We start from the raw sequence: 13,210 nt of genomic DNA, 5'->3' as shown, positions 1-13,210 counted from the left end.
AAATTTTTTTGTTTTTTCGTGGCATATAATATTTACCTCTTACTCCACCCCTGCCTATACATGAACCATTGTGGACTCACGTTTCATATGACATAGGTCATCTATGGAAGTAGTCTCTCTCTTAGGTGGAGGTACCACGAATGTCTACATCTAGCCTTTCCTTACCCCATTCCTATAGGATTTTAGGTATCTTTGATGTAGATGTTGTAAGTGTACTAGAAGTGGTAAGATCATCTAGTAGTCATCTTATGGACTACACAAAGTAAAAATTAATTTATAACTTTATGTGTTTCCATGACAGACAAAAGTGAAATTCTTGGGAACATTAAGCCACCCAAATGTTGTTAAACTCCTTGGATATTGCCGGAAAAAAAATAAGGAGTTTCTTCTTGTTTATGAATATATGCAAAAAGGAAGCTTAGATATGCATCTCTTCAGGGGTAAGTATCTAAATCTACATAGAAAAATTGAAACAAGTTGTCTCTATTAAATTTATAAATAAATATTATTTATTTTTCAAAATGGAAATTGCAGAAGGTGCAAAACCACTTCCATGGGAGACGAGGATTAAAATAGCCATGGGAGCAGCTCAAGGCCTTGCTTTTTTGCACGCCAATAATGTCATTCACAGGGATGTGAAAACCTCAAATATTTTGTTTGACAAGGCAAGTAAAAACTAATCATATTTACTTTAACATGCGACTGTGATTATAATTTTCATGTTTTGGGGGCTTAGTATTTTTAGTTCAAATCTTTATAATATCAATATTTTTATATTGAATTACGTTTCAGGAGTTTAATGCAAAACTCTCGGATTTAGGAGTGGCGAAGTACGGTCCGGTCAATGGAGAGTCTCATATCACAACATTCATAGAAGGCACCCCCAGTTTCTTAGCTCCTGAGTATGCACTCACCGGTTAGTTCTCTAATCTCCTTATACAAGCATGGATGCTAGCACAACTTCTTTGTTAATTTTAGGGCCTAAATCAATTAGTGTCTCTTAATCTTAGGAGTTACATTGACTAGGGTTTCTTCATTTTTATATCTAGTGTTTCTGTTTCTTGGCACAACACCTTAATTAACTCAACTAGGATAGTATTGCTCTTCTCATTAAGACAATATTTAATCGTTATTTGAAATGTTTAATGAATTTTGTTAAACTAAAAAACCAATATATTCATAGTGAGATAATATGATATCGACTATTGAGTGAAAATAAAACACCAACTAAGAATTACCTGAAATTAATAATCGAGTCTAGTAACTAAGCAAATTCTGTAACATACGTAGCCTATAGTTTAACTGGATATGTCTGTAAAATGGTCTATACCTAAGCTTAGACTAACTAGGATTTCTAAGACATCAATAACAAAGGTTGTGAATAGTGATGCAACTGGAGGTCATTTATATGTGGCGAGTTATGTTTGTGGTTCTAGAGTGTTAAATCTCTATAAACTGACCATTTTGGTCTTAGCAAATAATAGACCACCAAATTTGGTCAACTAACTTTAAATATTATGTATTTAAGTTTGTTTAATTGCATAATAACATTTTGAGTGTAATATTTGTTACTTGTAATATTACATTATAAAAATTAAATTGATATTTTTATTTTGGATTTATTTTTATGTTTTGAACTTATTTGAATATCTTGCACTTTTTTTAATACTTTGAAACACAATAAAAATTTTAAATTTACTACTACTAATACTATAAATTAAACGGATAATAACTTGGTACTTTTTACGTTTCTATCTTATAAAAAAGAACAAAAAAACACTCTATTTGTATGTGTAATATTTCCTCTAAATGCTTATCTGATATTCATTTAAATGTATACTATGTTTGTTTCAATAACATGATAAATAATTCGGAATTAATTATAGAGGAATAGTTAGTTTAGGTTATAGTTTATAGGGAAAATGACTCTTGAGGGTAATTCACTTTTGCGTTTGTACTCATTTGGTCCCTTTTCTTTTTTTGTATTCAATATACCATCGAACTTGTTGTTGGTGTTTACCATAGCCCTTTTGACCGGCTTTTGACCTGTGATAGCCGGTCAAAGGGTTATGGTGAACACAAACAACAAGTTCGATGGTATATTGAGTACAAAAAAAAGGAAAGGGACCAAATGAGAACAAACGCAACAGTTGGTTACCCTCCTGATTCATTTTCCCTTTACTCATTTACAACAAATCCCACATCATCTCCTACTGATATTAATGACTTTATGAGAGTCATTCTTGCTTCTCTTCAAAACATAACTCACGAAAGGACATTATTCATGCATGTACAACTTTGTAATGCACTTAAATATTTATTAAGGGAATCTTGACTAAGTAGGCGCATTTCATGACTACATTTACATTTGCAATCAAATGATTTATCGTATCATGGATTCTAGACAAGTCTACAAACGAGTGGAATCACAAGTGCTGTGATTTTTGAGTTTACTTAGCTTTAAGATCGAACTCATGGGATAAGATACAACATCAATATGTACAATATCATGCTGCTTTTGTAGACACATCACCATAATATTGTACATATTGATGTTGTGTAACACCGTAAATTTCAAGACAAAATTTTCTTTTTAAATAATCATTTTATTCTTAGAACACTTGTTAAAAATCTCATTCATAATCAAATTACAAAACATGGCTCCATTTTCACTTGCATAGAAAACCAGGATCCTCCAAAATATGACTCTTGCTCTGGTGTGTACAATCAAGCCGGTGCCGTACCGTGATACTGAAAGAAACCTGAAAACAACATAACACAAAACACTGTAAGCACGAAGCTTAGTGAGTTCCCCAAAATACCACACACATAACACATATAAGCCACTCGAGGTTATAACTCTATGGGTCCGTGCACCCAAACTCTGTGAACCCTCAGGTTCTAACTCTGTGAACCTTCCGGTTCTAACTCTAGGAACCCTTCGGTTCCAACTCTGCAAACATGCACAGCATAAATCACATAGAAATAATGCAGTACAACACATAACATACATAGCATAGAAATACTCTGTCACATAACTCTGGTTACCTACTCAAGGTAAAGTATAGTGAGAAGACTCACCTGGCAAGCAAAAGCAGATATCTCCATACTCGGACCTCGAACTCGCCACCGCCTACACGTAAGGCAAAACTCTCATGACTATAACTCTCGAGACTAGAATCAATCCTCTCAATGCACCCTCTTAAGGGTAAAAGACTATTTTACCCCTCTCTTGGCCCAAAGGCCACATCGCTGACCAAACCCTAAAAGTCAACGGTCAACCCTTGGCCAAAATCAAAGTCCTCAGTCAAAGTCAACCCCTGACTGACCCTACTCGCCGAGTCAACTCTATGACTCGCCGAGTTTCTATAATCAGAACTTCACTCAATCCGCGACCTAACTCGCCGAGTCACTCCGAGACTCGCCGAGTCCAACAACTCTGAGTCCACTCGCACACAACTCACCGAGTCATCCCTTGACTCACCGATTCTCGACTCAACCAGGGAATATCGGGACTCTTCGACAAGACTCGCCGAGTCCAAGAACAGACTCGCCGAGTCCAAGGCTATCATCGTCCGACTCGCCGAGTTGTTCTTCCAACTCGTCGAGTCCCAGCTCATCTTCAAGCAACTCGTCGAGTCCACCCATGTGACTCGCCGAGTACCACCATTCTGAATCCATTCAGAAGCATTCCAGGCCATGCAAATGATCCAAAACATAGATCCAACCTCCTACAACTCAACCATCACGTAAAGTGGCAATCTTTACGTGAATCCAAAGAGATCTAGGCCTTAATCACTTATAACTAGGGTTTGGGACTTGCAAGCCTCACTAAACACTCCAACACAGGGACTTTCATGCTCTCTGATTCTCCTCCCTTCCAGATCTGAGGTAGCAACCTCAGATCTACCCTCTAGACATCCATTTACATCCTTAAACATGATCCCACAAACCCCAAAATGAAGAAACAACATACAATCAGGCCAAGAACGAGATATTACCTCCAATGGACGCCCCCAACTGAAATGAAGTTGATTCCAAGCAAAGCCCCTTGCCCCAAGCCTTCAATTCCCACAAATTCCTTCAAAGATTACTTCTCCAAGCTTCAATCCATTCAACAATGGATCTCCTCTGCGATTTAGGGTTTCTAGCACTCAAGGAGGGAGTAAAGAGGCTGGGGAAGGAACATAATGTTCCTTATATAGGGCTCAATCCCGAGAATTAGGGTTTTCTCCAATCAGCGCCTACTCGCCGAGTCCTCCTCACTGACTCGCCGAGTTGGCTACTTAGCACGCGACCCAGTCGCGACTCTACTCGCCGAGTCCATCCACGGACTCGCCGAGTCACTCTTTCACAACTTACTCTTTTAGCCCTTCAACTCTACTCTTGATATTTCGGGATGTTACAATTCTCCCCCACTTAAATTAGGCTTCGTCCTCGAAGCCTATGGCAACTCAACTCCAAATACTCCCACGACGCGCCACCTGGCCCTAACTGGACCAGGCTCCTCAAAGCATAACCATCAAACCCGAACTCACTTCCTCTTTCCTTGCGGTGTCCTGACCACCGTCTCAACCGGGCACCGGTTGTACCCTCTGATAATCACACTCAACAATCGAGAAGTACTCGAGATGTATTACTGCTCCAAATCTTTAACAGCCGCTCGACCCATAAGGGCTAGAAAGCCATGAACCATCGGATCCCCGATCCGAATCCCACTTAATCCATTCCGTGCTGACAGAAAGACCCACTCTTCAATCTCAGAACAACTCCCGCGAGTTCTCCTCTTGCAATCACAAACGCATGCTGAACTTGCCCAGTACCCTCGGGTTGGGAAAAACCCGATACACTGATGATATCCCCCAACATCCCCCCAGGATGAACCACTAGTACATATCCAATACCCTGATCAGAATCAAGCTGGGAGTCCCCGACTCTCTCCCTGCATTCATCCTGAGACTCTTGGCCCTACTCTCACGGAACCCCTTCCGCGTCCTCAGCAGACATCCCAACATGATGTCATTCCATACCACTGTCATAGACACAATGTTCAACCACCATACTCCAAATCATCCACTCTCACTACTACTTTCACTTCCATGAACCAACACTTCCCCCCCGGGGTTACATATCTTTCCCTTCCCTTACCCAGGGAAACCACTAGCCAACCTTGCCACTACTCCATGTATCACTCATGCTCTGGATCTGCTCGCAAGGGCCCTCGGGTCCATGCGCTACCTCTCCCCAAGAAATGAGGGTCCGACACCTCCTCCCATACAACAGCTCAAAGGGTGGCATACAAATGCACTAATGATGGCTGTTGATATAGGATAACTCAACTAAAGATAAATACGTGCCGCAACTCCCTCCGAGATCTAATACACATGCCCGAAGCATGTCTTCGAGCGTCTGAATCGCTCGTTCGCTCTGAAGTGTCCTCAGACATCATCATGATCCAAATAACCCACTAATTTCCTCCCCGTGACCACTATCCCGGCCCAGGGACGCGCAAGTCACAAAATTCTCTTTTCCTCATGCGAGAAAATACAATCCAACCGAGGATCGCCTAAACTCTAATCTCTGGTTTCTGCTGCGCATATCCCTTGCGCATCTCACCGCATCTCCCGACAGAGACGGTGACCCCAGTCTCGCCCCCGGTTCAACACCCAGGCTCCAGAACTCAATACTAGGGACACTCAAGCCCAAAAACCTTCCACATCATACACTGATCGGAGATCATTCCATCATCACATTCTCTTGCCATCTAGTGAGTACTACGGCTCCCCGCAGTATCACAACACCCTCTAACTAGTGAGTACTACGGTTCCCCGCAGTATCACAACACCCTCTGACTAGTGAGTACTACGGCTCCCCGCAGTATCACAACACCCTCTGACTAGTGAGTACTACGGCTCCCCGCAGTATCACAACACTCTCTGACTAGTGAGTACTACGGCTCCCCGCAGCATCACAACACCCTCTGACTCCACTAGTTCATGCTCCGCAGACTATCACAGGTAGCTACCCATACTCGGCTCGAATACACACTCCAGACTCTGGAAGCAATCGACATATCAAAATGCCCACCCTAGCGAAGTTCCATTCTCTTAATAATCTCCCTGGATGCCCATACTCGAAGGGCTCCCACTAGATCCGTAGATACGTGATACACCACAAATCGTTTCAACTCAAGATTTACGAGTAACTCCGAAATAAAGGTATCATACCCGGATACCTTAGAATATCCCAACAGAACATCACAAGATCCTGCCACAACCACTGATTCCCTTACTCCCAATACCTCACGACAATACATTTCCTTTGAATCCCATAATAATTTCTGATATCACACGATGCGCCACTTCAGTGCATCCAAACACTCAATTGGAATACAAGGAAGGCGCTAACCCTTCAGAACACACTGATGATCCTCCGAAACCCTTTCCACTACCACTCAAAATTCAAGCAAGAATACACATCCTAGCCCGGGAAATGGGCTACTCGATAATCGGCTACCCATATCTCAACCCAGAAGTTCTCAACTGCCCATACCATCATTACGAGCCTTCCACTTGAGACGACTCTGACCACCATCAGATTCCTGATCGTTGACCACCCGCCGAGGAGACACCCATCCTTCTCTTAGACATATATCACATGCATTATCTCGCCCTGCACCTTCCTTAATCACCCATGACCCTGATCTCATGAATTCAAGCCGCAGGTTCTGCATCCAACCCCTAACCGCTCTTGCACCAATCTCTGGTTCTCTCAATAAACCACCCAGTTCTCCCCCACTTAGGGTTCGAACCATCACTATCTGACACATCAACAACCTCACGAACTATTTCCACCAGCAATAACGCACCTGCCCCTGGAAAGTGCTACGCAACACCCGATAATCCCCTTTAAGGAAATTAATCGATCTCATAACTCTGATCCTCAGATGAACTCCTCAAGAACTTTTCGCCACGACTGCCTCTAGTCGTTCCAAATCTCGTACCAATCAAGTACCAAACAACTCAACTGCTCAATAACATCCCTGGCTCATAGACCGAACCACAAAATCATTGTACCCCTCACCTCAACTCATCAAACATTGCTCCAACACCGGGATCATCCCAAGAACAGGGACCCACTCCCATATTCAACACCCAACATAGATAGAAAACTCTCTGCACTGTTAAACTCGACTGAACTCCCCACCGATACCACTATAATACATCCTACCATACTCAAATAGGTGTAGTGTGGTCCTCGACTATCTCAGTCCCAACTGTCTATCTGCTCATGACAAATCACTGCCTCGCGGCACACATGTTACCTGATACTCTGGAAGAAATCATCATCAATAACGACCTGCAGGGTTTACCCCCAAACCCCAAAACTAAACACCAGGCCTTTCATGTTCCGCACACGAACATAAATAGCACCACTCACATAGAAGGTGACCCCTCCTTTATCGACTGATTGCTCAACTCAGACCGAAATTCTCCTCTCCCTCTAACTCCTTACCAAAATACTCTGATAGGCTCTCGCCTTCCCCCTCGAGGGACGCCTCTCCAAATTCAATCATGGCCTACAGGCCTAAAACCCATAGCGTCCAATCTCTACCTCATCAATCATGATCGGATAACCAGAGAATCACAAGCATCATTCACTACGAACCATGGTACTCATCCCATGACATCTCTTCTCAATATGCTCCGGTGTATGGTACCCGAACCATAGCATCACTCCTCCATCTACTCCGATGTATGATACTCGAACCATAACATCACTCCTCAATCTGCTCCGATGTATGGTACTCAACCATACATCACTCCTTAATGCGCTCATTAGAATCTTCAGAATACTCCCTGTATCAAGTATGGGTCCTCTGCTTTCAGTAGTACGGGCCCATACTACCTTCCACATCTACCCATACTTTTCCACACGGACTATCCCGGAGCTCCTAAGTAGCTGCTTGACCTTCTCGTTCACCCATTCCATCGCGCGCTCGCTCCCCAGCGAAATTCTCTACCCTGCCAGTGCACTCATCTGGCTAAGGTTACTCCCTAGGCTCTTCTCAGATTCCCACACTTCTCTGCCATCAGCTGCTGAAGAGCTCCTAATGATGCCAGCCATCTACCTCCTGAATATCGTCATATTCGCTTGGTAGCTGACTCCCATCATCGAGAGTTCCACAAAGCACGAAGCAAGCAGCATTCGAGCATCGAAGAATATATATAACTCACTCTGGGTGATAACTCCGCTTGCTCTGCTCATCCTCGGAAGTACCACCGAACTCTGCAACTCTTCCCCTCGCGGGCTCTAACTATTCTTTCTCCAAGTACTACAGTACTCATCTAGGTATCTTCCCTAGATTACTCCACTACTCAAATCCCCTAAAGGATTCCAATCAAATATTCTCACTCATCACATACTCAAAAGCACAACGCATATCACAGCAATTCCTAGGCTAAGGCATCACAAATCAGGCCACTCTACTCCTAATATATGGAATACCTAGCCTGTCTCTAGCATGCAATAATATCTCATAAAGTGCATCATAAATATCTCATAACACAAAAGTAAGGGTATTTTGGGAAATCACCGTTCGGGCTCTGGCTGATTGTACACACTGTTCTTTCTCGTTTTCTCTTTGAACTCTTATTCGCTTTAGAAAATTATTTCTTTGAAAACTTTTCTTACTTCCTCAGTTTGAGTCCAGAATTACCCGAAGGCGCATCCGAATCCCTCAAACCAAGGCTCTGATACCAACTTGTAACACCGTAAATTTCAAGACAAAATTTTCTTTTTAAATAATCATTTTATTCTTAGAACACTTGTTAAAAATCTCATTCATAATCAAATTACAAAACATGGCTCCATTTTCACTTGCATAGAAAACCAGGATCCTCCAAAATATGACTCTTGCTCTGGTGTGTACAATCAAGCCGATGCCGTACCGTGATACTGAAAGAAACCTGAAAACAACATAACACAAAACACTGTAAGCACGAAGCTTAGTGAGTTCCCCAAAATACCACACACATAACACATATAAGCCACTCGAGGTTATAACTCTATGGGTCCGTGCACCCAAACTCTGTGAACCCTCAGGTTCTAACTCTGTGAACCTTCCGGTTCTAACTCTAGGAACCCTTCGGTTCCAACTCTGCAAACATGCACAGCATAAATCACATAGAAATAATGCAGTACAACACATAACATACATAGCATAGAAATACTCTGTCACATAACTCTGGTTACCTACTCAAGGTAAAGTATAGTGAGAAGACTCACCTGGCAAGCAAAAGCAGATATCTCCATACTCGGACCTCGAACTCGCCACCGCCTACACGTAAGGCAAAACTCTCATGACTATAACTCTCGAGACTAGAATCAATCCTCTCAATGCACCCTCTTAAGGGTAAAAGACTATTTTACCCCTCTCTTGGCCCAAAGGCCACATCGCTGACCAAACCCTAAAAGTCAACGGTCAACCCTTGGCCAAAATCAAAGTCCTCAGTCAAAGTCAACCCCTGACTGACCCTACTCGCCGAGTCAACTCTATGACTCGCCGAGTTTCTATAATCAGAACTTCACTCAATCCGCGACCTAACTCGCTGAGTCACTCCGAGACTCGCCGAGTCCAACAACTCTGAGTCCACTCGCACACAACTCACCGAGTCATCCCTTGACTCACCGATTCTCGACTCAACCAGGGAATATCGGGACTCTTCGACAAGACTCGCCGAGTCCAAGAACAGACTCGCCGAGTCCAAGGCTATCATCGTCCGACTCGCCGAGTTGTTCTTCCAACTCGTCGAGTCCCAGCTCATCTTCAAGCAACTCGTCGAGTCCACCCATGTGACTCGCCGAGTACCACCATTCTGAATCCATTCAGAAGCATTCCAGGCCATGTAAATGATCCAAAACATAGATCCAACCTCCTACAACTCAACCATCACGTAAAGTGGCAATCTTTACGTGAATCCAAAGAGATCTAGGCCTTAATCACTTATAACTAGGGTTTGGGACTTGCAAGCCTCACTAAACACTCCAACACAGGGACTTTCATGCTCTCTGATTCTCCTCCCTTCCAGATCTGAGGTAGCAACCTCAGATCTACCCTCTAGACATCCATTTACATCCTTAAACATGATCCCACAAACCCCAAAATGAAGAAACAACATACAATCAGGCCAAGAACGAGATATTACCTCCAATGGACGCCCCCAACTGAAATGAAGTTGATTCCAAGCAAAGCCCCTTGCCCCAAGCCTTCAATTCCCACAAATTCCTTCAAAGATTACTTCTCCAAGCTTCAATCCATTCAACAATGGATCTCCTCTGCGATTTAGGGTTTCTAGCACTCAAGGAGGGAGTAAAGAGGCTGGGGAAGGAACATAATGTTCCTTATATAGGGCTCAATCCCGAGAATTAGGGTTTTCTCCAATCAGCGCCTACTCGCCGAGTCCTCCTCACTGACTCGCCGAGTTGGCTACTTAGCACGCGACCCAGTCGCGACTCTACTCGCCGAGTCCATCCACGGACTCGCCGAGTCACTCTTTCACAACTTACTCTTTTAGCCCTTCAACTCTACTCTTGATATTTCGGGATGTTACATGTTGTATCTTATCCCATGAGTGCGATCTTAAAGCTAAGTAAACTCAAAAATCATAGCACTTGTGATTCCACTCGTTTGTAGACTTGTCTAGAATCCATGATACGATAAATCATTTGATTGGAAATGTAAATGTAGTCATGAAATGCGTCTGCCTAGTCAAGATTCCCCTAATAAATATTCAAGTGCATTACAAAGTTGTACATGCATGAATAATGCCCTTTCGTGAGTTATGTTTTGAAGAGAAGCAAGAATGAATCTCATAAAGTCATTAATATCAATAGGAGATGATGTGGGATTTGTTGTAAATGAGTAAAGGGGAAATGAATCAGGAGGGTAACCAACTGTTGCGTTTGTTCTCATTTGGTCCCTTTCCTTTTTTTTGTACTCAATATACCATCGAACTTGTTGTTTGTGTTCACCATAACCCTTTCACCGGCTATCACAGTTCAAAAGCCGGTCAAAAGGGCTATGGTAAACACCAACAACAAGTTCGATGGTATATTGAATACAAAAAAAAAAAAAGAAACGGAACTAAATGAGTACAAATGCAAAAGTTAATTACCCTCAAGAGTCATTTTCCCTAGTTTCTAATAGTAAAAGGTAAAAAACTATTATCATAAAAAAGATGCGAATCAAATTTGTAAATAAAAAAACTAATAAATATAGTGGTATTATTGAGGATCTATGTACGTTGGAAAAAATGAAGATGATTATAAAAATATTTTTGGTATAAAAAATTATGCAATGTGTTACAAAAAATTACACCGTTTTGGTGCATAAAATGGTATAAGGGTTGGAGATGGTTTCAGACATATATAACAAAGATTGTGATTCAACTACAGGTTGTTTATATATCAAGAGTGATGTTTTTGGGTTTGGAGTAGTGATGATAGAGTTGATTACAGGGTTACGTATATATGATTTATATTCTGCTTCCGAGCCTTCTTGGCTAACACGGTTGGAACGAGAGTCTTTGGAAACTGGTTCGGTGGGTTGGTTTGGAGAACCATTCATCGATATGAATAAACTACAACAAATCATGGATCCACGGTTGGAACAAGTTTATCCCTTAAACGGTGCACTGAAATTAGCGAAACTCATCCTAAATTGTGTTGAACCGGAACCAATTCGTCGCCCTTCAATGGAGGAAGTGGTGGCACATTTAGAAGAAATCAACTCGATAAAATAGAAATAAGTTAAAAGTCCAAGACAGGTCACTTCACGGGCCTATTAATTAGAATGTATAAATGGAAGAAGCTTATGGTTTATGTTTTGATTGTCATATCAATTTTGATTCATTTATTTTATATGTTTTTTTTTTTGTTTTTGTTAAATGTAGACGACTACACTTATTGTTAAGTTATGCAATTTTATATGTATGATGTATGGGAGTACAAGTTTGATCGTCAAACCGGTATTAAAGTTGAGGTGAATGTTTTAGATTTGCATTAAACCATCAGCGCAAGAAGATTATTCTACTATTGATGTCTATCAATTTGAACTAGTAAAAAAGGCCGGGCTTCACCCCAGGTTGGTTTTTATTTTTATTTTTATTTATTTTTTTTTTTTTTGGTGTTGTGTGCAGCAGACCAGATTGATCTTATAACACCAACATGACCAGCTATGAAGAAAGTACATTGTTATTTTTAACATTTAGTTTCATCTTACATTAAAAAGTAACTTGTTATTTCTATCATTTAGGCCTTTTTTTTTTAACTTTACTCGTTTGATTGAATACCTATGTTAAGCAGAAGTTCAAATGGTAAGTAAACATTCATAAGATTGGTACTTAGTACATTTACTAAATACATCGATGTATAGATAGATTTGTCCGTTCATGGATTGTTTTTAATAATATATAGCAAGTATGATGGAGAGACAAATGCATTTGAAAGTTCCATTATTCCAACAGATAAAGAAAGCAACATGTTGATGTTGGGGAAGGGATTGTATTGTGTCAACTATTGGTGATTTGTAAGCCCTTGATAAAGCAATATCCATATGATGAACTCTCACCTACAACAATCATCAGAAATATGTTATATCAAATTCATCAATATCAAAGAACACCAAAAGAACAATGAAACAGTACCTCTTAAGTAGAAAAAAACAATTAACTCACAAATTTCTCTTATTCTGATAAAATCTCATAAGAGGTTATCTGAAAAGAAATGTTTACCATGGAGGAGAGATTTGAAGTGGAAGTAGATTCTGTAAGCTATGTTTCCAGATTGTCAATCGCACGTACCCTTGGAAACCAAGAATAAAAGCTTCAGCTTAATCTCGACATATGAAACCTTGATAGACTTTTTAGGCGATAAAACAATTTTTAAAATATGGACAATATGTCAACCTGCAGATACCAAGAGCTTTCCTCATATCTCCAGATGAGGCTGCAACTTTCTGCTAATCAATATTCAAGTTGTGTCAGTCTTATAATTTGACATTAAAATTAAAAGGAAAATAGATAATACTATGGTGTAGAATTTACTCACTCTTGCACAGAGTTTCAATGCTTGTGGCTGGAAAACAGTGTAAGGAAGTGCCTAATGGAACAAAACATGCATCAAGAGAGTCTGGTATTGCAACCATGTT

At 41.1% G+C, this 13,210-nt stretch overlaps 1 protein-coding gene across 4 annotated transcripts in view; it reads left to right on the top strand.

The window, feature by feature from the left end:
- Window positions 1–12,506, top strand: part of LOC111889346 (probable receptor-like protein kinase At5g59700) — a 30,344-nt gene extending 17,838 nt beyond the window's left edge. For 2 of the 4 annotated variants that reach the window (XM_023885489.3, XM_023885488.3), the window contains exons 3-6: window positions 302–440; window positions 535–665; window positions 793–916; window positions 11,458–11,994. In XM_023885489.3, coding sequence (XP_023741257.1) covers window positions 302–440; window positions 535–665; window positions 793–916; window positions 11,458–11,804 — 741 coding nt within the window. In that variant the 3' untranslated portion in view covers window positions 11,805–11,994. Of the gene's footprint in view, window positions 1–301; window positions 441–534; window positions 666–792; window positions 917–11,457; window positions 11,995–12,200 lie in introns of those variants that run through there. The other 2 variants (XM_023885491.3, XM_023885490.3) reach the window with 2 other exon arrangements.
- Window positions 12,507–13,210: the final 704 nt, after the last annotated feature.

The sequence above is a fragment of the Lactuca sativa genome, chromosome 8 (assembly GCF_002870075.4).
Source record: "Lactuca sativa cultivar Salinas chromosome 8, Lsat_Salinas_v11, whole genome shotgun sequence".
Taxonomy (NCBI): domain Eukaryota; kingdom Viridiplantae; phylum Streptophyta; class Magnoliopsida; order Asterales; family Asteraceae; genus Lactuca; species Lactuca sativa.
This window is presented reverse-complemented; position numbering and strand designations above follow the sequence as displayed.